Below are 24775 nucleotides of genomic sequence, written 5' to 3' on the forward strand. Positions count from 1 at the left end.
ACTCTGATTCTTTCATGTCTAAAACCCTCCATTGGACTCTGTTGCTTTGAGAATAAAATCTACCTCTGGTTTGGCTTACAAGGCTCACAGTGATGTCTTTCCAGCCTCACCCCTTTCCGGTGTTCTTCCCCAACTATAAACACACACACACACACACACACACACGCACGCACACACACACACGGCCATGCAGGGAGCCTGGATATACTATTTCTGCCTCTGTTTGGTGCTCCCTCAGCCCTTAGGTGGTCCTCTAATTCTCTAACTCATTTATTTCTTTTCTTTCTTCAGTCAGTATTGTTTTTGGAGCAGCCCCTTGGTGCCAGGCCCCTTGCTGAGCCTTACTGAGAGGAGTCAGTCCCTACCCCTTCTCAGAATGCTGCTATTCTTGCAGAGAAGGAGGGCCTGAAACCATCATGCCATCCCTCGTTCCTAATTTGTTGTCCTCTGGGTCTCCTGACAGCGCCTGCCTGTTCCAGCCAGCACCTTGGGGGACCTCCCATGAGGAGGCAGCCCCTGGCTCTCACCTGCCTCTGGCTGTGGGATTGCACCTTGCGGGAACGGCCAGGAATAACTGTATTGGGGGGTCTCTGTGCCCCCACCCCCACCCCAGCTTCTGGGAGATACGATGCAGGGGGAGCCAGCCCCGGCAGGGCCCAACCCAGGGCTGGACAGAGTAAAGGTGACATGAAGTGACTCAAGCTACCCCTTTTCTCTAGGACTTCTAAGCTTTACCCCTCCTCACCCCACAGGGTCCACAACCCAGGGAGGGGGTAGTTTGTCCCAGTGAGTGTGAGATGTGCACACCAACTTACCTGTGTCTCTGGATGTGTGTGTGTGTGTGTAGTCACTCACATACGTGCATTCCTGGGTGTGCACCAGCGGGCCGGACCCCTGAGCTGGGTGACAGAAGCCCCAAGCACACTCGTGGGTGTGTTAGGTGTGCTTGGGAATGTGCCCTGGTGTGTCTGAGTTAGTGTCCGTGTGTGCCTCTGCCTCTCGGGAGACCTTGTTGGGGCCTTGGTGGTCCTTCCTGCTCTGTAGCCTGAGTCCCCAGTGCAGCCACAAGGCGGTGGCGATCTCTCAGCTGCGCAGGCCCGATTCCCCGATTCCCCGAGACTGATGAGCCGCCCCCACGCCCTGGCTCTCGGAAGAGCAAGCGTGAAGCGGGCGCCGCTCCGCCCCTCCGGCTAATGGCCCATCCTCTCCGGCCATTGCCTCCCATTGAGAGCCCATTGAGCCCTTGNCCCCCCGCTGTGGGGGCCCTGGGGGGAGGGGGGCCGCCCCTCTCTCCCGGCTGCCCTTCCCCGCTTCCCCCACCCCGGCGCCCTGGCCCGCCGCACACTCGCGCAGACACCCACTGTCGCCGGCGCCAGCGCTTGCAGACACACAGTGACACAGACCCCCGACACACAGACGCACGGACACCCTCGCAGACTCAACGCGGGGACTCTCAGACACGCGTTCTTATAGGCAGATGCCCACACGGACTCACGAGGGGCAAACGGGCATTCACACGTGGCACAGACAAAAGAACACACCCTCACACCCCTGCGGACGTCCACTGGGTGACACAGCCACGAGTGCCCCAAACTGCGGCCACCCTCGCAGGGGGTCAAAAGGGGGCCTGGGGCACGGATACACACACACACACACACACACACACACACACACACACACACACACACAGTGGTGCCGACTCGTCCTAGAAATACACACTCCTAGACGCAGGCGTCTGCCCACAAGTACGCACAGACACGCGACACGCGACACGCTGCCGTGGACGTTCTCACGGTGACAGAGACCCCCGGACGCTCAGACACTCGCACTCGCAGCCCGCACGGGGCCTCGAACACGCCTTTCAGAGGCACACTCACTAAACACGCTTACCCAGACACACGCCGCACACGCAGGCGCGCCTTGGCAGGCACCCCAGCGCCGCACACACAATCGCACAAGGCAGACGCACTTGGGCCCCAGCTGCCTTTGAAATTCAAATCCGCACCTCCCTTCCTCAGCTGGAGACCCGAGGCGCCCCGCACCTCCACCGCTGCCTGCCCTGCTGGCTCGAGCCTCATTACCGGCCCGCCTGCCCCGCGGAAATTAAAATTTATTTCACGGGAGACCTGGGCAGGGTGGGGAGGGGCGTGCAGGTGGCCTCACCAGTAGGGCCTTTTGTGAGAGAGGAGGGGAAAGGAGAGGTGCTGGGGCGCCCTAGGAGAAAGAGCCCCATGCTTCCTGCCATGCGATCTTGACCCTTAGCCGGCAGTTTCAGGGTTCTCTTAGCAGGCCCCCCATCCCCCAAGGCAAATACAGAGCTGGCCAAGACGCTTGGGAGTGGAGAGCATGGTCAAGATCTCAGCCTTTGGGGGAGGAGGAGACCTCCTGGGAAGCATTAGCTTAAAAAGTCCCCAAAGGCAAGAATAACAATGTCACAGGCACAGATCAGCAGATATACACCACACACTAATCCGCACCCCACATCTAGACACATATATAGGACATCCAGGGTCACAGCCACCCATAGTCACACACCAAATAGTATTACACACAGTGCCCCCCCCCAACTTGAAGGCCTGCCGCCAACCCCCATGTACACACAGGGAAACGAACACATGATGGGCTCGCACACCTACCAAACACTGACACACAGAGACACAATCACATTCAGGCCTGCAAATGCCGTGTGCCCTGATTCATACCGCACCGAAAGGCACAGACACAGGCCCGAAAACACTTCCCCCTACACGCGCACGCATGCACACACACACACACACACACACACACACAGGCTCAAGCATCAACTACAAAGAAACAGCACACACCGGTGGCACACGGACTCCAACACTAAACCCAGCCCTGTCAACACGCCCCACATCCACCTCGACACCGAGTGGGTGGATACACAAACCCCAGCGTCATACACCTGGATGCATTATATGCCATAGGTATACGCAAACGGAAAAATCAATGCACAAAAACCACCACACACCCTGTATACAAAGACACACACGCACGTGCGTGCGTGCACACACACACACACACACACACAGCAGAGATCCCAGAGCCGGGCCCAGGCTTCTGACGTACCAGGCCTAGGCAAACACACACAAAGCCTGCGCACAGGCACATCATATACACACACAGACTCTCCCCCCACGCATTGACGCACACAGCCACCCACACGTGTACCCGAGCTCAGCCCTACTCACTCCCACTCTGACATGCGGAACGCTGGCTGGCGATGCACCCCAGGGCTCCTCCCCTCCAATCACGACACTCAGAGCCTTCCCCCGTCTCCCCACCACCCAGCTCCCGGCCCCATGCACAGGCCTTGCCCCCAAGCCCGGGACCCCTAGAGGTCAGAGTTGTGCCAGCTTCGAGTGAGAGGGGAGGCCCACCCAGCAGTGACTGCTGTATGCCAGCCCGGGTGGTGTGTGTTCCAGCAAGATGGCTGTCCTCCTGGGGTGTGTCACGGAGGAGTGTGGCTGCGCCTGCCAGTGACATGCGTCCATCTCGGCAGACGTCCTTCCCAGCACCCTCAGCAACTCTGGTTGCCTCCCCCAAATCTGGGCGCCCGGCTTCAGCCTCTGCTTACAGGCCAGGCCCCGGGAGTCAGGCCCCTTCACATCTCTCACCCTGAGAGAGCTAGTTCTCTCTGGAGGAGCAGCTCCAATCCTGATAAGTTATTTTCCACAGTTTTCCTGGTCTGTCCTCTGGAGGGTGGCAAGGAGGACAAGGAGAGGCAAGGCTAGGGCAGGGCCTTACTGAACGAGGCAGGGGTGAGGGGTGGGGGGCTCTGGTTCTCTCCCTGCCTCGCTCTAAGCCATGGGCCTCATCTGGGAAATGGGGGGTGACCTTGCCCGTGTAAGGGTTTGTTGTGACAATGAGTTCAAAGCAGCTGGCACAGTGTTAGGCCTACAGAGGGGCTCGACGGGGTGAGCTGGTCCCTCAGGTTGTCACCTCTAGGTCCCCCCCCGCCCCCCTCCCTGCTATGCTCAATGTGTCCTGCTTGGCACCAGCCCAGCCCAGCTGGGTCCAGGTGGCAGAGAGCCCGGGGGAGAGAACGTGGGGCATCCCAGATGGTGGGAACACACTGGCCCCCCACTGCTGGTGTGCCCCATGCCTGCCAAGTGTCGCAGACCCTCCTCGAGGGATTCCCCGTCCCTTTCCACCTGGGCAGGAAGCTGGGAGCAGCTCTTCTCGGGCACCTCCACCCTCTACATGGCCCCCCGGCCTGCGGGTGTGGATACAGGGGATGGTGCTGTCATTTCTGGGCGTCCAGAGTGGTTGCCAGCGTTCCGCGCCTGTAAGGTCTGCAGCAGGGGAATGTAGGATTAGACCTCAAGGAGAACTTCCCAAGGGGAGCACCCAGGCTGCCTCCTGTTAACCTGCAGGGGTTGTGTCTGACCCCAGCCTAGAGCAGGAGGCAGCAGGATTGAGAGATGAGCCGGACACGTCCCCCCTGGGCCAGAAAAACGGAGGGAGTGTTGTGTCCTAGGGTTGTGTGTGTGTGTGTGTGTGTGTGGTTATTTATATCCCTGAGTTTCCTAGTCAAGTGTATTTGTCTGCAGGCCAGTGACTGTACGTGTGTGGACATGGGTTTGTCTGTACACGTACCCATGCGTGCGCACATGGGAAGGCAGAAAACGGAGAGGGGCTTCAGCATAAGGAGAGAAGGTACCATGGAGAAGTGGATCCAGACTCAGTTTCTCTGCAGTGGTCTCCCGCTCACCGGTGTGATTATCCCGGTCACACCGGTGGCCTCCTTCACAGCAATGATCTCAGCAGATAAGAATCCTCTCTCCCTAGGTGGGAGGGAGAGGCACTGGGAAGGCCTCAAGGTCAGGGCCCCATTCCGGAGTCTTCTCCATGTCTTCAGAACCGGAAACAGCTGCAGCCCTGAGGAAGTCTCAAAAGGGGGCCATATTCATGCAGATGACACCTCCCTGGGTCTGGCACTGTGCAGGGCGCTTCATCTTTATCATCTCACGTGACTCACATCAGCTCTGCTACGTTGTTTCCCCTGTTTCCATTTTACAGAAGAGAACACCAAGGCCTGGAGAGCATAATTGACCTGCCCAAGGTCACACGGCCAGTGAGGGACAGAGGCAGAAGTCCTTTCTAGTCCATCACGTGGGAAACTGAAACACTGCTTTATTGGACATTGACCCAGGACCACAAACTGGAAGCTCTGTGAGGGCAGGGTCTTTGCTTGCCCTTTTGCCGTTCACTCCCTTGACAAACGCCTATCACATGCCTGGCATAGTGCTTTGTGCCAGGGTCCAAACATGAATAGATGGACACGGTCTCTGCCTTTACAGAATTCCTAGTCCAGTGCGGGAAACCGATGACGTGTGTGTAAATAGATCACATATTTTCAAGCAATGATGCTGCGGGGGAAATGCAAGGCCATGGGATGGAACAACTGGGGATGAGTAGGTAAAAGTGTAATCCGGGGAGGCCTCCTCGAGGAGGTGATGTTGGAACTGAGATCTTCCTGGTAAGTGGGGTCAGCTAAGGCAAGTGCTAGTGGAAGAAGGATCTGGACTTTTTCAAGAAGACCTGTGTTGTAGGGGGTGGGGTGAAGGTGGGGGGTAAGGGAGATGGCTCTGGGGAGGCTGGTAAGAGCCAGATCATGCAGGGCTTGGAAGGTCATGGTGCTAAGGGCAGTAGGAAGCCATTGGAGGGTTTAAGAAGAGCTGCCCTGATTTCCATGTGGGCTCCAGGAGAATGCAGTGGGGTGGGGAGGTAGAAGTGGGAGCATGGAGATGAAATAAAGGAGGTCCGGGCACCAGACAGATGATGTGGCTTGGATTCTGGTGCTGGCAGTGGGGATGTGAAGAGGGAATAGATTTGGGGTATTTTGGGAGGTAGAAGCAACGGAACTTGCCGATGGCCTGGATCCCAGAGCCTAGAACATAGTAAACACTCAATAAATATTTGTTGAATGGGCCAGCAAAGGCACCTTCCTGGTGCCAGGCTCTTGTGCCCACCCTCCAGCCTAAGACATGAAGATCACCCGGGATCCTGCAGGTCTTCTCCACCCTCTGCCCCAGGGGCCAGAGAATGCAGGCACTGCCCAGAGGGGTGCACACAAACCCAGTGCTGACCTTCCGGGAGGATTTGGCTAGACAGCAGCTAAGCCGCCCTCCTCTGTTTGATCTACAGCACCGAGAAAATGACAAACACCCGAGCCGGGTTGCCCCAGGCTCCTAACCCGTTTGACATCTGCAGCAGGAAGGATGGAAGTTAGACATGCGGCACTTCCCACAGACAGAGAGGGCCAGTCCACCTTTTCCAGGATACCCCTCCGGAATCCATGACCTCCAGAGCAATGAGGTATCTGTCACATGAGCTCTCGGACAGACCCTGATAGAAGACTGTCACATGGATTTGGGTGTCTTTGGGGACATGTTATGAGCTCCTGATAGGTATCTGGGTTGGGGTTGGGGGATCGAAAGGGGACCTTGACACTCAGAGCTTTGGGGCTGCCGTGGGCACCTGACTGAGTGTCAGTAGAGATTAGTGGCTGAGGGAGGGGCACTCCTAGGTCCCACCGGCTAGAAGGAAACCTGACCAGGCTCTGGGCCAAATAAATCATTGGGAAGAGAAGAAGAACATTTTCTCATCTGTTTAAAGGGCAACGAAGCGTAGCAGTGGCTGGCCCAGTGGGAGGCAGGACTGAGGCCACGCGGGTGAGGCCAGGCCCATGAGGCCATGAGGCCGGGGTTATGTGTGCCCTGGTCACCCACTGTCCTCTCCTAAGCCGCCCCACCGAGGGCTGTGCTGCCTCCTGAATGAACCACTGGTGGTGGTTATTGTTAACCGAAATCCGAATTAATTGGTAATGCAATTATTTTCAAAGGCCCCTTTCAGGAATGTAGCTCTGGCCAATCCACATCTTTTATCTCATTGGAGCTGAGTGCGACCATTTATACCATTTCACAGGTAAGGAAACAGAGGCTTAGAAAGCTGGAGGGACTTTCTCAAGGTCACCTAGGGAGGCAGCATGAGAGCTTGGTAGAAAGTCTGTCTTCTAGTTGCCCTTGTGGGATGGGTCCTCTCCATGCCGTCAGAGGGTTGGGAGAGAGGCCCCAAAGGACTGGGGTTATTGTCCTTTGCCCAGTTTTTGTTTCGGGGAGAGGGGTAGGCGGGAGGTATCCATATCTTCTGTTTAAACCCTCTGTGCTCAAGCTCTGACGGGCACCCCTTCCCTGGCCCTGTCTCTGCCCTAGGCTCCCCAGAGGCCCCTCCTGGGGCTTAGACTTGTTCTTCCCACCCCCGCCTGGGCTGTCAGAGAAGTAATTTCTCTTCAACCAGCTGGATTTGAATATGGAAACGATTTGTAATTACTCCAAGTCCTCCCGGGGCGGCATTATCGCCGGAGTGAGTCTAGAAGGGCAGGGGCTCCTGGGAAAGGAGGTGGGGAAGCCCTGATACTGGGAGGCACCTCCGGGAGAGCCTTCTGGAGGTTGGCCCCAATCTAGCCTGCTTCCGCACACCCCCTGGGAGGTCTGGTCTCCACCCAGCTCCCACAGCCCTTGCTGCCTTGCTGCCCTTGCCAGCCTGCGCCTTGAGCCCCCAGATATGGGGTACCATCCCTGTCAGTCTCTCCCTCAGTCCGATCACCTGTCTTTCCACCCTGGAAGAATGGGGTTGAGAAGTCAGAGGCTACCAAGGAACACGGAAACAGACAAAACGCTGCTGCCTCTCCAGAGCCAGCCCCTCCCATTACCCTGTACCCAGCTGGATCTTGGGGGGAAAGGGAGGGCCTTAGGGATCCAGCTGCAGTACATCTGCAGGAGACCCGCCTGGGGTTCTCTGGGCTCTGGGTCTCTCAAATGCTAATTCGGTGAATATTCATAAAGAGGGAGGCAGGCTCCCTGTGGGAGTGGAAGGGGCTGGAGCCCTGGAGTACTGGGTCCTGGAAACTTCTGAGGACCTGTCCTTTGTGCATACCTCTTGTCCCGACCACTCACACTCACTCTCTCCGCCTTTGCCCACCTCCTTAAGGCATCAACTCTGGCCGCGCCATTGCTCCTCGAAATGCCCAAGTAGGGAGGCCTGGGATCTCCCGCTGCCCTTGGAGGTGGCTCTTGACACACACGGTAGACGGCAAGTTCTGCCTGGCTTGGCTTTCACAGTAGCGGCTGAGTCTCCAAACCCAGAGGGCTGGGGTGTGTTCGAGAGTGCCCAGCAAGAACCCAGGAGTCCTGCCTGCCAGTGCTAAGTATAAGGCGTAGGCCTCCTTGGGCTCCCGCTGGGAAAGGAAAGGTGCCAGCCTCCTCCCTGCCTCGCACAGCCTCATAAATTCCCTTAAGGTGACGGGTGAGATTCCTTCAGCGCCCCTTATTACCTCCTTCCATTAAAGTCGATAATCTCTCACAATCACTCACAACAAANAGAGGGAGCCACAGGGGCTTTTCTCTCTGCCGCTTCCTGGTACTGCCCCTGGGGAGAAGAGGAGTCTTCTCGTCCTAGTCTTCAGGGTGAAACAACCCAAGGGGCTTCAGTGGAGAGGTGGCGTTGGGATTGGGTCGACTGGGGACTTCCTTGCCTCCCAGGCTCAGCCCCCTCCTGGCCAAGGAACCTTTAAAAAGTAGGGTTCCTAAAACCATCCAATGCTCACTGCAAAGCTGCCCCCTGCTGGCTCCTCCTCTGACCAGAGCCATCTGATTAACCTACTTGTCTCTGGCTGAAGTGTGTGTCCCTGGTCTGCCCACCTTCCTGGTGGCAACATGCCCAGGCCACAAAACCACCAGACCAGGGCCCCGAGCCATAGGCATCTCCCTGGGAACCACCTTCACCATGTGGGCTCTGGCCCCACCCAACTGCACAGTGCCAGCATGGGGAGGGGGGCAGGTCTGTACATTCCGGCTGCTTCTACACAAACAGATGCAACATGGGGGCGCCCCTGGCACAGGAAAAGGCACTTGTGGGAATAGACAGGCACTCCGGAAAACATGTAACACACTGCACACGTGTAGCATCCCCGTGCCTAGGGACATGCAACATTGCAGTTTACACTAGAGTATGCACCAAACATACCACACTGCAGTGTACATACGTGGCTCCTACATACAGGCGACCCACAGCACTCAGCACTTACGTGGCACTTAATTAGCTTGCACACATATAGCGTCTCTACACACAGGAACAACCGACCTGCATTCAAGACCTGAACACATGTTATCGCGCTGTGTATGTGTGGAGCAATTGCATGCACCGAGCCAGGCAACATTGCAGTGCACACATAGGGCACCTGTGTGCATAAGCATATGCAAAGTTCGGCGCACAGGAGTGGCACCTGCGTGCACAGGGATATGCCATTTGCAATGCACACGGGGGAGGGTGGGGCAAATGTTTCAGCCCCCAGGGCCCCAGAGACCCTGGTTGCAAGAGCTGCCTCCGGGCCCCCTGGGGTATCTCTGGAGGGGCGTCGCGGATCGCCGCAGCCTGCGGTCCGGGAGGCCGCGGGCGGGGCGGGGGCTTACCCGGGGCTTCTCCCGCCCCGGGGCCTGGGGCCCAGGGCGGGGAGGAGGAGGGTGCGCTNGCCCGGCCAGGCCCCCGCCTTAGGGATGGCAAACTTGCGCCCTGTGGCTGCCTCCGCCAGCGCCGGCCCCCGCTCCTGCTGCTGACGGCGCCCAGGTGAGCGAGTGTTCGGTCCCAGACCCTGACCCGGCCCCGCGCCGAGAACCTGCCGGCGCGGTCCCGAGTTTCCGCACCGGTCCGGACTCGGGGCGCTCCCCTGGCTCATCTCCGTCGAATCCTCCCCCTCCCGAACTGTGTTCGTTCAACATCTACCCGTTCCCATCTCTTTGGGAACTTCCAAGCCAGGGGCCGAGGCCCCCTTCATCTCCGGTGAGTCCCTTTTCCAACCCCTTCCCCTTCCCCATTTCTGCTAAAGCCCTCCCCCACAATCCTGACCCAGACCTTACCCCCCACTGCTGTCTCGAGTCTCTCTGTCTCTCTGTCTCTCTGCCTGGATCCTGGCAGTGCGCCCCCCACCTTGATTAGAGCCCCTTTCTCCAACCTGCAGCTCGACTGGGTCTTCCACCTTAATCCACCGCCCCCCCCCCACCCCGGCTGGATGCCGGACCCTGCTCCTCCCCTCACTTCATTTCTGCCCAGAGTCCTTCCCGTCCGTATCCATGTCTGCCCATAGTTACTGCCTTTCCCCGCGCCAGTACCCCGACCATGCTTCCCTTCTTATTTCTGTCCCGATTGCCTCCTCCCCCATATCTGCCCGGAGTCTCTCTATCCCTCGCCAATCTCTGCTGCAAGTCTCCTCCCCCTCAGCCTGGACTTGGGGCCGCGTCCCCTGTGTCTGCTCTGAGCCCCCTCCTCTCCGGCGGGGATCTCGGCTGGCCCTGCATCCCTGACTCCTGTGTCCATCTTTGGTCGGAGTCTGTCCATCCCCCATCTCTCCCTTCCCACCCCTGGGGCATAGAGCCGGGCACCAAACGCACCCTCCCGCAGCCCTGGGGGCTGGCGCGGTGGGGCGGCGGTGGGGTGGGGGGCAGGTTATAGGTTGTGAAGTTGGCGGCCACTCCCGCAGTCAGCTCCGTGCGAGGGAAGTCCTCTGCGCCGCGGCGGATGCAGAGCGGGCTAAGGGTCTGGTGCCCGCGGGGGGGGGGGCTCCCGGGCCAGAGATACTGCCCGCCTGCCCGCCTCGCCAGCTGCCGGCCGGGCCCCTGGGCGTCCTCTGGCGCCCCCTGCCCGCAGCCCGGGACCCGCCGCCCCGTTTCCTCCCGCGGGTAACCCCAGGTTTCCGCAGCCGGAGCAGCAGCGGTGGCTGCGGGACTGTCACTGGGAAGTCCCTGGGGAAGAGGAGGTTGGCGGGCGAGGCCGGGTGCCCCCTCCTGCTAGCCTTGCAGGAGCAGTCCTGGTTGTCAGGCCATATGCTCTGGGGGGTGGGGTGGGGTGGGGTAGGGTGGAGGGCAGGGCTCATCCTAGCAGTAATTCAGAGGCCCTTTGAGCCATCAGGGACGGACTAGGAAGACTGGCCTCTGGATTTGAGATGGTCTAGATGGGTTTGTTTGGGCTAGGGCGGGTGTCCCCAGAGAGCCTCTGTGTACCCCATGGCAGTCCCCACTAGGTGGGGGGTGGGCACCAAGGTGGGTTTGGCCTGCTTTGGGCATGGTGTAGGCGGTGGGGGAGAGTCCACCTGGCCCTGGGGCAGAACAGGCACCTGGGGAGTGTCCCCCTGGCTGCCACAGGGGTCAGTATGGGTTCTGTACTGGGGATGCCCTGATGGTGGTGGTGGTGAGGCTTGCGGGAAGGTCTTCCCTGGACCAAGACTGACAGATTTTCTTCCTCTTCTTCCCTTCTGTCTTCTCTTCTTGTCTGCTCCCTTCCCCCCATTACTCTTTAGAAAGGGATAGGTCTAGCCTGGGGTGGGTATGTGTGGTAGGCATTTCTGTGGCCCCAAATAAGGGTCCAGCTGGTCTCTGCCCTCTTCTGTCCCTCCCAACCCCCAGGTAATGGAGCTCAGTAAGTAGTTAGTAACTCAGCTTTTTGGTCAGATGACCTGGGTTCAAAAGCTATGTGACCTGGGCAGGCTACATAACCTTTCTGAGCCTCAGTTGGCCCTCTATAAAATGGGTCAGAGATAAATGCCTCATATAGTTTCTGGAAGAATGTAATTGGATTGTATAGAGTGTCTAGCGTCTAGTGGTGCTCAACAGCGATTGGCTTATTGGGGTTTTGTCTTCAAGGCCAAGGTCAGGTGCCTCGCCATTCTACTCCTATTCCCAGAGAAGTGCAGAACAGATTCCATTGACTTCACTCTATCCCCCAGGATAATAAAACCAGAAAACACCTTTAGCTCCCCAGAGTGGGTCCAGGGAGCCTGTGACCATCAGTCTCTCTCCTCCCTCACCCATCCTTCACCATCCCACTGGACTGCCCTGGGATCAGCTCTGGCCACAGGGTCATCAGTGAAAGCCAGGCCAAGGTCTCTGGGGTCCTGGTTCCAGTGTAAAGGCTGGGGAGGTAGGGTAAATTCATGTAAGAAACCCAAGTCAAGGTCCCCAAAGGTAGGCTAGCCTAATAGGGGGGCCTACATCGGAAATCAGCCACAGAGGAGCACATGGTGCACAGAGGAGCTTCTTACTTCTCCCCAGGAGGTCTTATGCCATCAGGAGCTTTCCAGGACAGTTGGTGCTCCAGGTTGGAGTTAGGGGGTGACCCAGGCTCAGGCCCCCAAGAGTTTGAAGAAACCTGGCTTTGGCATGAGTGGCTTGGTGAAGGGCAGGTAAGAGGAAGAGAAGAGAGAGGGCTTGAATCCATGGCGTTCTGCTGGGCTGGAAGTCCTCTGGGCAGTGTGGCTGGGCCTGGGTCCCACCGGGGAGTGGCAGCCTCCCAGCCTCCAGTCGGCCCGGGTAGCCCTGACATTGGGGAACAAAAGCTTTCGGTTCCTGTAGCAACGGCGGCTCCAGCTGCTGCAAAGTTCCGGGGAGGCGGGCGGAGGGCGGCTGAGCCACCTCCCCCTCCCCCGCCGCCCTCGCGGCACCGCCCCCCTTCCACCTCGGGTCTCCCTCCTTTTGGTGTGCGGAGGGCCCCCTTCCCAGACCGAAAGACCCTTGAGAAAGAGGAGAAGCGGCCCGCTCCGCCAGGTGGAGAAGGCGGGGCCGCACTCCGGGGAGCCCCCTCCTCTCGGTCCTGCCCACCAGATCCAGAAGCTGGATGGAGATGTGCATCCTCCTGGGTACCAGAGCTCCGGGAGAGGGGTCCTTGAGGACCCTGCCAGCCGGTCAGTGCAGGGGTAGGGGACGCGAAGGCCCCGAGTGGGGGTCCCCGCCCGCGTGTCGGCCTGGGCTCGGCCCGGCAGCGAGCGCCCGGGAGGCGGAGGGTGAGTGACAGGCGGGCGAATTGGANGCGCCGCGCTGCTCCCAGCCGGCAGGGCGCATGGGGGTCGATCCCCAGGATCCCGGAGACCCAGGCCTGGCCCTGAGGTGCTCCCCGCTCCCCTCCCCTTCAGCCCCCAGTCTTTTCCCTTACAGCTGTTGCGAAAGCCTCCTATTCCCTGATTAGTGCGCAAGGGAAGCCCGAGGCTGAGCAAGCCTGTGGGGTCTGGGAGGGAGGGGGGGGGGTCTCAGTGTGCTAGGGCACAGGGTAGCATTCTCAGGTTTGCTGGCGGGGCGGCAGGCTTGCGGTGGAGGTAGCCCGAGGAGGGTCCCCGGGACTGAGATTATGCCAACAGGCAACTTCCCCCATCTCAGCCCAGTGAGATCCTGAGGGAGGAGGCTTTTAGATTATCCTTTCCATTAACCTCCTGACCCAGGAAGCTCTTCCTCAGAGCTGAGCTCCATACCTATCCTCTTTAGCTGTTGAGCACGTATGTGATCTTGCTGGGTTTGGAGGTGGCGAAGCCATTCACATGGCTCAACCCAGAGGGCCTTCCCGGAGGTAGTGGCAGAGCTCAGCAGGAAAGCAGGGAGAGTTTGTGAGGTTCTGAGGGAGGGGGGAAGGGAAGGTGTGCAAACCCTGTCTGTGCCAGCCTCTGTGCTGGGAACTCACTGGAAGGGTGAATGAGAAAGTGTGTGGAATCCTGGGGGTCAGGGATCATGGTCTCCACTCCACGGAGCAGGGAACTGAGGCTCAGGGAGGTTGAACATGGCTAATAACCACTTCTGCTGCCTGGAAAGCAAGGATCCTTCCAGGTCCCCTCCCAGGAGAGGCTTCTCTGACTTGAAACTGGGCTTTTTGCCTTATTTTATGGATGTGGAGTTAGATTTAAAAAGAGCCCCCAGAGGTCTTATGTCACAGCAGGAACCACGAGGGTCATACACATCCAGGGTGAAATTCTGGAATTGGTGTGAAGGAGAAGTGTCTGAAGGAGACTGAGTGGATGAGGGGTCTTGGTCAGGGTTTAGAGGTGGTACAGTTCTGGAGAAACCAGGCTGTGGCTCTGAGAATGTGGACCTGGTGCTTCTTGAAGGGCCTATGGACGAGGGAGCAGCTGAGGCCCAGGGGGTGGTGTTGGGGGGAAGGGGTTTGAGCCCCCAGCTTCAGGAACACACAAAGGAAGGAACAGCAAGTCAGACCCTGCCTGCCACTTAGCTGTCATGTGCTAATCCTCCAAGAACCAAATACCTGGGTATATTCACACTAGAGAGTACATTTCCATCTCTGTACTAGTGTACTAGTGTCTGGCTCTTTTATACCTTGTACACGTGAGTGCCTGTACCCGTGTGTGCGTGTCTGTGTGTATGCTGAATGCCTGCGAACACCTGTCTAGACATGCACCTGTGCATACATGCTTTTGTGTGCACGTCTGCATGGCACAGCAATGTTCAAGCCTGTGTGTGTGTGTGTGTGTGTGTGTGTGTGTGTGTATTCCTCACCCTGCTCTAAGTGGGGGAGGCGAGGCCAGTTATAATGAGCCCCCACCTCCCCTCTGCTGAGCTACAGCTATGGCCTGAATTTTGCAGCCTGCTTAAAAATAATTGGGGGCAACGGGGGGATTGGATGTCACTCATCATCAGCCACTGGCTTCGCCGGTGCCGCAGCAGGCTGGGCGGGCTGAACGTTTTGGGACAGGCATGACGTGGGGCGGGGAAGGCCAGGGGTCTTGTGTCCCTTTTTCAGTTCTGGCAGGAGCAGTTGGAGACTTAGCCGGTTCTGACTTCTGTTGAGTAACTCCAGGCGGGTCTTTGGAGGACGGTGGGGCCACTCCTCCGCAGTAAATGAGCCTGCCTTGAGCTTGAGCCCCCACCCCGCCCTTCCCCCTATGGCTGGGAAGGGGCAGGTCGGGATCTGGGGCAGGGAGGCGGTCCACGGTTGCTGCACAGGGGCTGGAATTCTGGGGCTCTAATTCCTGTCTTCTCACCACCGCCACCACCTCCAGCCACTATTCAGGCTCCTCAAAAGCCGTGGGGAAATCTGAGGCTGGGGGGCAACTGCCTCTTGGGAAAGTCTAGCCACACCTGTGAGTTATCCTATGTTTGTGATTCAGCTCCCAGAGCTAGAGGCTTGTCCGTTGGGCCTGAAGCCTGAGCGAGGATGGGGACAGAGCAAGAGGCTGTTATTGGTGGATGAGAGGGAACCCCAGGCTGGGGCCTCAGGTCCCGGGCTCCGGTCCCAGCTGGGCCGCTCTGTGTGATCTTGAGCAGGCTGCTTCCCCTCTTGGAGCCTCATCCTTTCTCCTCTAATGTGGAGCAGCCAGGCTCTAGGGGCCCATCCAGTGCTGTGAGCTATGCTGCTGGCACAGAGGAGGGAGGTGGCGCGGATCACTTCAGGGGCAGGGCTGAGCCAGCCCAGGTGCCAGGCTCAGTTTTCTGGACAGCGAGCGTAGAGGCTGGGCAGGCTCTGGGCAGCGGCTCTGTCCTGGCTTGGCGAGTGGGAAGGCACCTGCAGGTGCCCTGCCCGCCGGCTTCTGCCCACTCGGCTCTGGCCTCCTCGAGTGCCTGTCAGGGCATGGCCTGGGCCCTGGTTGCCTGCCCACACACGGAGTACGTTCACACCTGCTGAATCTTGCAGCCTGCTGGGAGTTTGGTTCAGTGTAGCACTTTGCGGTGAGGGAGGAATCCGTGAACTCTGGTCTCCACTCCTAGGAGATCAAAGACTCCTGAGATGAGTGAGCTAGCCCTGGAGAGATGGCAGGGAACAGAGGTGATGACTGGGGGGCATGGGCTTTTAGGAAAGGGCTATGGGAGCTGAGAGCTGGGCCATGGCTTGGTGGCCTCTGGTGGGGGGAGGGGTGGTAGCAGACCCTGAGCCAGGCCTTGGAGGATAGCCCCATGGCAGGAAGTGAAAAGGGCTTAAGGGGAGTACTGCACCCATTTTGCAGATGCCTCTCCCCTTGTTTCCACTAGGAAAGCCACAGCAGCGATACTCATGACGCTGGTACTTGCGATGCCCTCCATGGGCGTGGCTTGGGTTGTGCGCCATCCCCGGCGCCCCGGTGGTAACTCCGCCCCCTTTCTCTCCCACTCAGTAAAGCAAGGGAGTGAGAACGACATCGTTCTGGGAATAACCTTGAATTGCTCTGATTTATAAAAAAGCAAATCGTCAAACACTGCTCCTTTGACAATTACCGCTGGGTTGTGCGACGCGCCTCACAGCTGATCACGATACCCCACGACTGAGAGCAACGGTTCTGGAGAATTTAAGTTGGGTTGGAGGGATGAGGCGAGACCCAAGTGTCGGGCCAGGATGCCTATGGCTGATGGGATTGACTGAGGATCATAGGGTGACGGAGACAGCAACTGCTGTTTCTTAAGGGCTTACAGATTTCCAGACACTCTCCCACGTGCCTTCATTTTACAGGTAAGGTGACTGAGGCTCCAAGAAGTCAAGTCCCTTGTCTAAGATCGCATTGGTGGACGTGGGTGACTCCGGAGTCTTGACCGCGAGGCCCTCTCCCTGCAGCTCGCCACGGGAGACTCAGAGCCCACGCTGGCAGTGCCCGGGGCGGCTGACCACTGTCTCTCTCCACAGGGCAAGGGACATAGGATGACCCCAGCCTGTCCCCTCTTACTATCTGTGATTCTGTCCCTGCGCCTGGCCGCCGCCTTCGACCCTGCCCCCAGCGCCTGCTCCGCCCTGGCCTCGGGCGTGCTCTACGGGGCCTTCTCACTGCAGGACCTCTTTCCTACCATCGCCTCAGGCTGCTCCTGGACCCTGGAGAACCCTGACCCCACCAAGTACTCCCTCTACCTGCGCTTCAACCGCCAGGAGCAGGTGTGCACCCATTTCGCCCCCCGGCTGCTGCCCCTGGACCACTACCTGGTCAACTTCACCTGCCTACGGCCTAGCCCAGAGGAAGCCGTGGCCCGGGCGGAGGCAGAGGCGGGGCGGCCAGACGAGGAGGAAGAGGCAGCAGCAGGGCTGGAGCTGTGTGGCGGCTCGGGCCCCTTTACCTTCCTGCACTTCGACAAGAACTTCGTGCAGCTGTGCCTGTCGGCAGAGCCCTCGGAGGCCCCACGCCTGCTGGCGCCCGCGGCCCTGGCCTTCCGCTTCGTCGAGGTCTTGCTCATCAACAACAACAACTCCAGCCAGTTCACCTGTGGCGTGCTCTGCCGCTGGAGCGAGGAGTGCGGCCGTGCTGCCGGCCGGGCCTGTGGCTTCGCCCAGCCAGGCTGCAGCTGCCCCGGGGAGGCGGGGGCTGCTTCGGCCGCCACCACGCCCCCGGGCCCGCCCGCTGCCCACACTCTGTCCAATGCCCTGGTGCCTGGGGGCCCGGCCCCACCTGCTGAGGCCGATTTGCACTCAGGGAGCAGCAATGACCTGTTCACAACCGAGATGAGATATGGTGAGTTTGAGCAGGGCGCCCCCGGTGGGGTGGATGTGTCCAGGGCTGAGGGTACTCTCTGGTCCCTGTCTTGGCAGATCCCCAGGCCATGCGTGTAGTTCTTGGCCCATGTCCCCGTTGGGTCCAGCCTTCTCTGGGCGTTGGGGTCCCCGAAATGGATTGGGGTTAGTCCTCACTAGCCCCAAACTCTTGTTTGCCGCCTGGTTGGGTGAATGGGGGCCAGAGATGAGACAATGCAGTGTGGTGAACCCAGGGAGAGGACCCTCTCCCCACCCCCACCCCCCACTGGGCAATCAAGGAAGGCTTCCTGAAGGAAGTGATGCGGGAGCAAGCAGAGATCTGAAGGACACATGGAAGCCAGCCAAGCCAAGGAAGTGGTGAGGGCATTCCAGGCAGAGGGAGCAGTGCTTACAAAGGCCCAAAGCTGGGAGTGACCGTGGCAGGTCCTGGCGCTGCAAGTTGACAAGTTTGCCTGGAGGCTGGAGGGCAGGCAGGGCACAGGGACATGTTCCTGCCCACACGGGTCAGTGATTTTTGGCAGTGGCCCCAGGGTCAGGGTGGAGGATGGTGCAGAAGAATGTGCCTGGGTGAAGAGGACTGGGCTTCGAGGCTGCCTTGGAGGGCTGGGCTGGCTCAGCTCCCAGCATCCCCTGTCTCCCGCTCTGGGCCCATGTCTTCTGGGACCGAGGCTGCCAGCTGCTAGAGCTTCCTGCTGACTGGGCAAAAGCTCTGCGAGCCCTTGAGTCCTGCCTGCTCCCGCTCCCACCCCAGCTCCCTCGCCACAGCCACTTTCTGCCGACCCTCCGTCCTGCAGCGACAAAGCCCCCCGGGCCCTCATCTGGATCCTGTGTGCCCGCTGAATGGTACTGGGCCGGTGACTGGCCAGGGGGCCTGGCAGGGAGTGAGGCAGGGCTGGGATCTGGTCCCCAGCTCTGGGACTAAAAGGGAGTTCCCATCCCTCTCCGGGCCTCAGTTTCCCCATTTGGGATAACGGGTGCTGGCCTACCGTTATTTGGGATAACGGGTGAGTATGTCACGCAGGGAGGGAAGTCAGAAGAGCCATCAAGCTCTGCCTGATAGTATTTATGGGGCCACAGGGGGTCTTGTGTGAGGGCTGCTAGGAGGAGTATTGGAGGAGTATGTTCTGTCCTCACCCCTGCTTTGGAGGCCAGAGCCCTGGAGTTCAGCACTGCCTTTGACTATTACCTTGAGTGGATCCCATCTTTTTGACATCAGTTTCTTCATCTGTAAAATGGAGTGGTATCTCTGAACTAATTAGAGGGCCAGTTATCATGACAGTGACCTCTCCCAGTGCCATGGGGAGGTGATTCTCAGCCTCCCCCACGAGACATCTGGCACCATGCCAATCCGTGGCAAGTGCCCAGTGGCCTTGCTCTGGCCTCTCCCCCTGGCCAGCTTGGCCTCTAACATCGGTCGATGAAGCCGTCCGAGTGACAGCCAGGCCGTGGGCAGGTTACAGGCCCTGGAGGCTGGCCTGGGATTTAGTGCCTGCAGGGAAGAAATTGAATTTCGCTTCTTTGTCGAACATCGGCAGAGAGCGCCAGGCGTATATCAGGAGGTTTATGACTCTTCCTGCCTGGCGGCCACTGCCCATTGCTCTGAGGGCGGGGGGGGGTGTCCCCCATTGTGCTCAGCAGAGGGCAGGCTCTTTTGTCTGGCCTTCCCTGTGGTCTGTCAGCCCAGTGGTCTGCAGTGGCCAGAGCAAGGCTCTGCCCTCGTGGGCGGGCACCATCCGGGCAGGCTGCCATGTGGAGCACAGAGCCAGGGGCAGCCAGCTGGGCTTGGGTGAAGCCGGAAACAGGAGTTGGTTGGTAGTTGGGGTGTCTTTGGGCATCAGAGAGGGCTGGTGATGGGAAGGCCACCATTGTCCTCACCATCATCACAGCCTCTGCAGGGGCCTCTGCGACTGAGGATGGGTGGAGATTGGGAGCTGTCGCTGGGCATGAGGCCTAGTATTCTCTCTGAGCAGGGAGCCCCGGGCTCCCAGCTGTTCCGCACCTGACCTCTGCTCATGCCCCTTGTCCTGCTTGGCATATTTTCAGGCTGCTCCATGGGACTGCCTGCAGGGAGGGCCCTCGTGGGGAGTTATAGGGGGCACTGTGGCATTGCTCACCCTGAGTGGGCTCACACAGCACACTGGCACCTAGAACCCCTTCCCCTGCCCTGGCAGGCAAAAGACTTTTACTTTTCCCCTCTGCTAGCTCGTTCCTTCTGCCCAGTCTCTCAGGGGCAAGAGACAATGGGCATATGTCTCAGTTTGTTCCATGTGGCAGTGGGCATCTGAGGGACAGTGGCATTGTCAGGATTCAGGGCCCTTTGTGCCTGGTGGCAGTACCCCCTCTTCCCCGCTGGGCCAGCTGGACACACGTACCAGCTGTGGGAGAACCGGCTCGCACGTGGAACTGCCAGATTGAGAGCAAGATGGGTGGGGAAGGTGGTGAACAGGAAGAGTAAGACCCTCGTCCCAGCCCCCTCTGCCAGTCCCCGTGTTCCTCTTCGTTGGGACACCCTGTGTAGAGTCGAAGGCACGGCCAGGGGGAGTGGGACTGGTTCCGTACTGGAGGAGCTGGTGGGCAGTGCCTGAGCGGAGTGCCTGGGCCCGCCTCAGAGCCCTGTGCGTTTGACAAGAGGGTACAGGCGCCTGTTAATTTCACGCAAACTGCCTTTGATAGATCTCTTGTTATTTTTGGTGAGTTGAGCCATAAATTTGTGCCATCTTGCTGCCGCAATCTGTTAAGTGGGGAGAGAGGAAGAAAGGGAAGGCAGGCAGGAAGGAGCTCAGCGGCTGCTGGCTGAGGCTGAGGCCCGGGGGCAGGAATCGGGTTGCGGAGGTGGTGCTGCCACCCTGCGATTCCTGCCCTGCTGACCCTCCAGTCCTGCGGGACACTGGCCGGTGGGGATGGCTGTGCAGACTGACACCCGGGGGGACCTCCTCTCTCCTCTCCCACAGTCCCTTCCTTCCGCAGAGGCGCTGTCCCATCCTTGGCTGGCTGCTGCTGACCCACCCCCCACATCACCCGGGCCCCATTCCTGGGGCAAGAGTTCAAATCCCCACTCTGGCACTGCTGCCGTGTGGCTTGGATGATGGGCTGCCCCACAGGGGCCTCAGGACCTCCAGTAATCTGTGTATCAGCTCCCAGGTCCAGCCCCCAGACTCTCCATCATGGCACAGACTTCACCCTGGCGTTCCAGCCCCACCCCCAGACCTGGCTGCTGCCTGCTATTCAGCCTTCCCTCTAATTCTGCCCTGCCCTTGACTGGGGCTCATCACTGGCCCCTGAGCCCCTGCTTTCTGGACTCCCTGCCTTTGGTTGGGCTGTTTCCCTCACCTGGAATGCCCTTTGGCCTTGGTTATCCAGAACTTTCCCATTTTCCCCAGCGATGCCTTAGTTCCTCTAAGAAGTTCCTTCTACCTGCCCAACCTGGTCCTAGATTGGTCTTTCACCGCCCAGTGCTCAGGCCCTGCTGTCCTCTTTTGGCCAGCCTGGTCCTGTGGTGGGAGTGCAGCCTTACCTGCCTGTTCAGGGCTCAGACTCTGGGGAGGCCAGGCCTCTCTCATGGTGGGGGGAGGGGGAACCTAGCACATGCAGTACATTTCCTAGAAGGTCCTTCCAGTCCAGATCTGTGCTGCTGGAGCTCTGTGTGCTCTGTCACAGGATGGGGGGCGAGGCCCAGATTGCCCCAGACACCTCAGCAGGGACCAAGTCTCAGCCCACCCCTCATACACATCTTCGTGTCTTTATTGGAGCGGAGTTTGTGCCAGGCCTTGGGTTGGCTCTGAGTGAATGAGATCCGAGGTGCACCAGATGCACCTTCTGCCCTCTGATGGGGGAGAGCGACCACTAGGTGGGCAGTGGTGGTCAAGGCCACAGGCTGAGGTTGCCTGGCCCTGGATTCAATTCTCAACCGCACCACTGACTAGCTGTGCGACTGTGGGCAAGTGTCTTCACCTCCCATTTCATTACCTGTAAAATCGAGATAGTTGAGCTATTCACAGAGTTAATGGTGAAGATTAAGCAAGAGAATATGGGTCAGTGCTTAGCACACTGCCTGGCACATGGTAAATCCCTAATAAGTAGCTGCGTGTTGTCATAACTTAGTGCAGTGGGCTTGATGTATCTGGGCAAGATGTCAAGGGAGGAGGAAGAGAGAGGGATTCAACCACAGAGGGGTGGGAAGGCGGGTGGAGAAAGGTGATCCTGAGTTGGGTTTTGAGGAGTGAACAGGAATTCGCTAGCCCGTGAAATTTTTCTTTAAATCGAATCACTTCTAAAATTTAATGCATTCGGAAGAAATTTCATATCCTAAACGGAAAAAGAGTATCACTTATCTGAAGCAGAAGATAGCGGAAGACACAGCCTCAGTGAAAACAAAGCCATGTTAGCAAATTCTAGCTAGACGTTCATCCTTCCTCTCGATTTGTTAGAAAGAGAAATGAGCACGTGCTGGCTCTGTGTGAAAGCCTTGGACTACACGGAGACTTTATCTTGCATGCATTTGCAAGGATTAAAAGTAAGGCAGCCATATAATTTATCATTCAAACTGGGACATGTTTGAGGTTTGAAAGCAGGGGAAGGGGGTCCTATTAATTAGTCCAGGCGGCTGGCACAACCCAGGCGCCCCCAGGCAGATTGGCAGGAAGTCACCCTAATTAAAAGAGACCCGGAAGGGGTAACTGCCTCAGTCCATGATGCAGGGTTTTTTAAGGGCACGTTGGTGAGCCGCCCCAACTTGTTTTCTGCTGCATGCTTTGGGGAGCCCTGCAGGAGGAAGCTGCCTGTGCAAAGACATGGAGGTCTGAGCCCCCAGTGGTGGGAGATTGGCCCAAAGCCCTGCCTGCCGTCCCCAGACACTGGAACCCCGCCCCCATTGGGCAAAGGCCGCAAAGGCCTTTATCTGGGAGGTGGGACTGGGAGGTGGGATGAGTCAGATGTGGTCCCTGCTCTCGAGGAGGTCCCAGCTAGCTCTGTCTAGAGGCTGGGCAGATAGACCAGTAGCTCGGGGGAGGGAGTCCTTGGAGGGGAACTGGCATTCTGGCTCAGTGGCTGGTCTCACAGGGATACCCAGTTGCGTTGGACTGTAGAGGTCGAGCTTGGAATTTTCAAAAGCCATCTCCCTCTGCCTCACCCGCCCCCCGGTGATTTTGATGCACCGCGAGGGTTCATGAAGCACTGCTGGGGGTGGGGAGCCAGGGAGGGACGCACAGAACCGGGTTTCAAGGGGAGCTGTTGGTGCCTACTCAGGGCTCCAGGGCCGGCCTCAGGGAGGATGTAGAGAGCCCTGGGAGGGCGGGCTGCTTTGTAAATCCTCACCGCTCTCCCGGTGGAAGTGATGATTATCGTGGTTATTTTTAACATATTCATGACAAAGGAGGCTGAGGGGGCTGGCCTGTGTGGAGTTTGGGGGGGCAGGGTCTGCAAAGCACGGTGGAGCAGGTGTCTGCTGTCCTGCCCAGATGGCAGGGGGCCTTTGTGCCCACCCTGCCTGCCAGGGCCAGCAGANATTGGGGTGGAGGGACCCTCAGGGATATCTGGCCCGTGTCTGCTGAGTGCTTGTCTTGTGTCTGGCTGCTCAGAGCTAGGCCCTCTGTGCAAGAGGAGCAAGGGATATTTAGACCCTCCCTCAGTGCCCATGAGAGGGGTGAATCTAGGTTACTCACAGCTGCAGTGGAAGAGAGCCTATGGTCTCAGCCGCAGAAGAAGGGACCAGGGTATGGAAACCCCTATGTGGTCAGCCTAGGAAGGCTTCCTGGAGGAGGCAGCATTTGACATGTAGAAAATTTTGGCAGATGGAGGTAGAGGAGGGCATTCCAAGTGGGAGAGGACACTAGTCTCAGGTAGGAAAGCATGTGGATAACAAGAAGGAGGGGGCCAGTCCCTTTGCATGGAGAGCTTACTATATCCCAGGAGGTCCATATGTCCTGTTGCGTTTAATTCTGAACCTGTGGTTGGATGTGTCATCTTTATTTTCAGTTGAAGACTTTGAAGCTCAGAGAGGTAAGGCGACTTGCCCAAGGGCACACAGCAAGACAGGCAGAATTGAGACGCACATCTGCTTCTGTCTCTGGCTCTCTAATCCATGTCCTTCCCACTGGCCCACATGACCTTGCGGTGTGTTGGTGCCCCATGGGGAGAGGAAAACAGGACTGGACAGGCCATCAGGGGCTGGCGATTAGAAGGTGGTGTGAAGACAGGGTAATGGTGGGGCGGGGGAGTGAGTCAGGGTCCTATGGGAATTAAGAAAGGCATCTCTGAGGAGGCTCCAGCTGCCTTTTGTTAGAGCCAGTGCCGCCCAGTAGAACGAGCACGGGCCCAGAGGAGTCAGGCAGGCCTGGGTTCGAATCCCACCCAGCCTGTCTCCAGCATGTGACCCTGGAGCCTTGTTCCTCATCAGTAACACGGGAGGACCCATCCTCATTGGGATTCAGCGACGTACACAGTGACTGGCAAGTAGGGGGCTGTGTAGTAAACGTTACCTCATTCCAAACGAAACGGAACAGTTAAGAAATCATCAGGGGTTGAGCAGGGAAGGGTGTCCTGAGGAAGCGGTCCGTCCACATCCACGCCCAGGGCCGGCCTCCAGCTGGGAGGGCCTGTGGACTGCAGAACTTGTGAGGACCTGGGTCCTACAAGCTCCCCCTTCCTGGGCCCCTTCTTGTCCTATTGGCTCAGCTGCCTTTTAGACTCTCCGGGGGGTGTGCTCAGAGCCCTGGGGCCTGCACTTGGCACAGGCCGAGCTGCAGCGTTGTTTCAATAGGTGACCCTGTGGTGGTCCTCCCTTTCAGGTGGAGCGAGCTTTCACCCACTGGGGCAATACGCTTCCAGAGAGGTGGGTGGGGGTGCAAGTCTATGTAGGAGGCCCCTACTCGGTGGCCTTGGGCTTGTTCCCTCCCCTCTCTGGCCCTGCAGTGGGAGGCCAGGCCAGGAGAGGGACTCAAGAGCTGGGCCTGGGACACATTCTGATTTTCAAATAGGGTGGATTCTAGAAAGCCCCTCCATCACCTCTGGTTATATTGGAGCACCGGCCAGCAAGGCGTTGATGCACAGTTTGTTAGAGGACGTGGAGCCCACAGGGGCCAGCGAGCGGGTCACGCTGCCCTCTCACATGTCCGTGGTTCCCGGCCTTACCGGATGTCAGGCTGGTGGGTGCGACACACGCGATGATGGTCAAGACGCCAGGGCAGGAACTAGATGACGGGGTTCTCAGCCGGATTTGTGATAGGTCGAACAGCACCTGCAGAATGTTTATTAAGAAACGGGCGTCAGGTCTGGGGCTGCTCTGGGTGGAGGGCCGCTGGGCCGAGCTGCTACTCAGGATGACAGGTGCTAATTCCCAGTGACCCCCGCAGGGTGGCGGGAAAGAAGCGTGTTCCTCGCTGTTTGTTGCTGGTCCTGCAGGCCGGTGTTCGCCGTGGTCGGGGCGATGGCGTCCTCAGCCTGCCTGCAAGGGGCCAGTGGGTGCGGGGAGGCTCAGACGGTCGGAAGATGGCACCCT

At 58.7% G+C, this 24775-nt stretch overlaps 1 protein-coding gene across 1 annotated transcript in view; it reads left to right on the top strand.

The window, feature by feature from the left end:
• The first annotated feature begins 9589 nt into the window (after positions 1-9589).
• Positions 9590-24775, top strand: part of ADGRB2 (adhesion G protein-coupled receptor B2) — a 33539-nt gene continuing 18353 nt past the window's right edge. Inside the window, 2 exon segments of the mRNA XM_077763538.1 lie at positions 9590-9651; positions 16447-17260. Of these exon segments, the coding sequence (XP_077619664.1) occupies positions 16462-17260 (799 nt within the window). The 5' untranslated portion in view covers positions 9590-9651; positions 16447-16461.

This window comes from Crocuta crocuta, unplaced genomic scaffold (genome assembly GCF_008692635.1).
Source record: "Crocuta crocuta isolate KB4526 unplaced genomic scaffold, BGI_CrCroc_1.0 scaffold214, whole genome shotgun sequence".
NCBI lineage: Eukaryota > Metazoa > Chordata > Mammalia > Carnivora > Hyaenidae > Crocuta > Crocuta crocuta.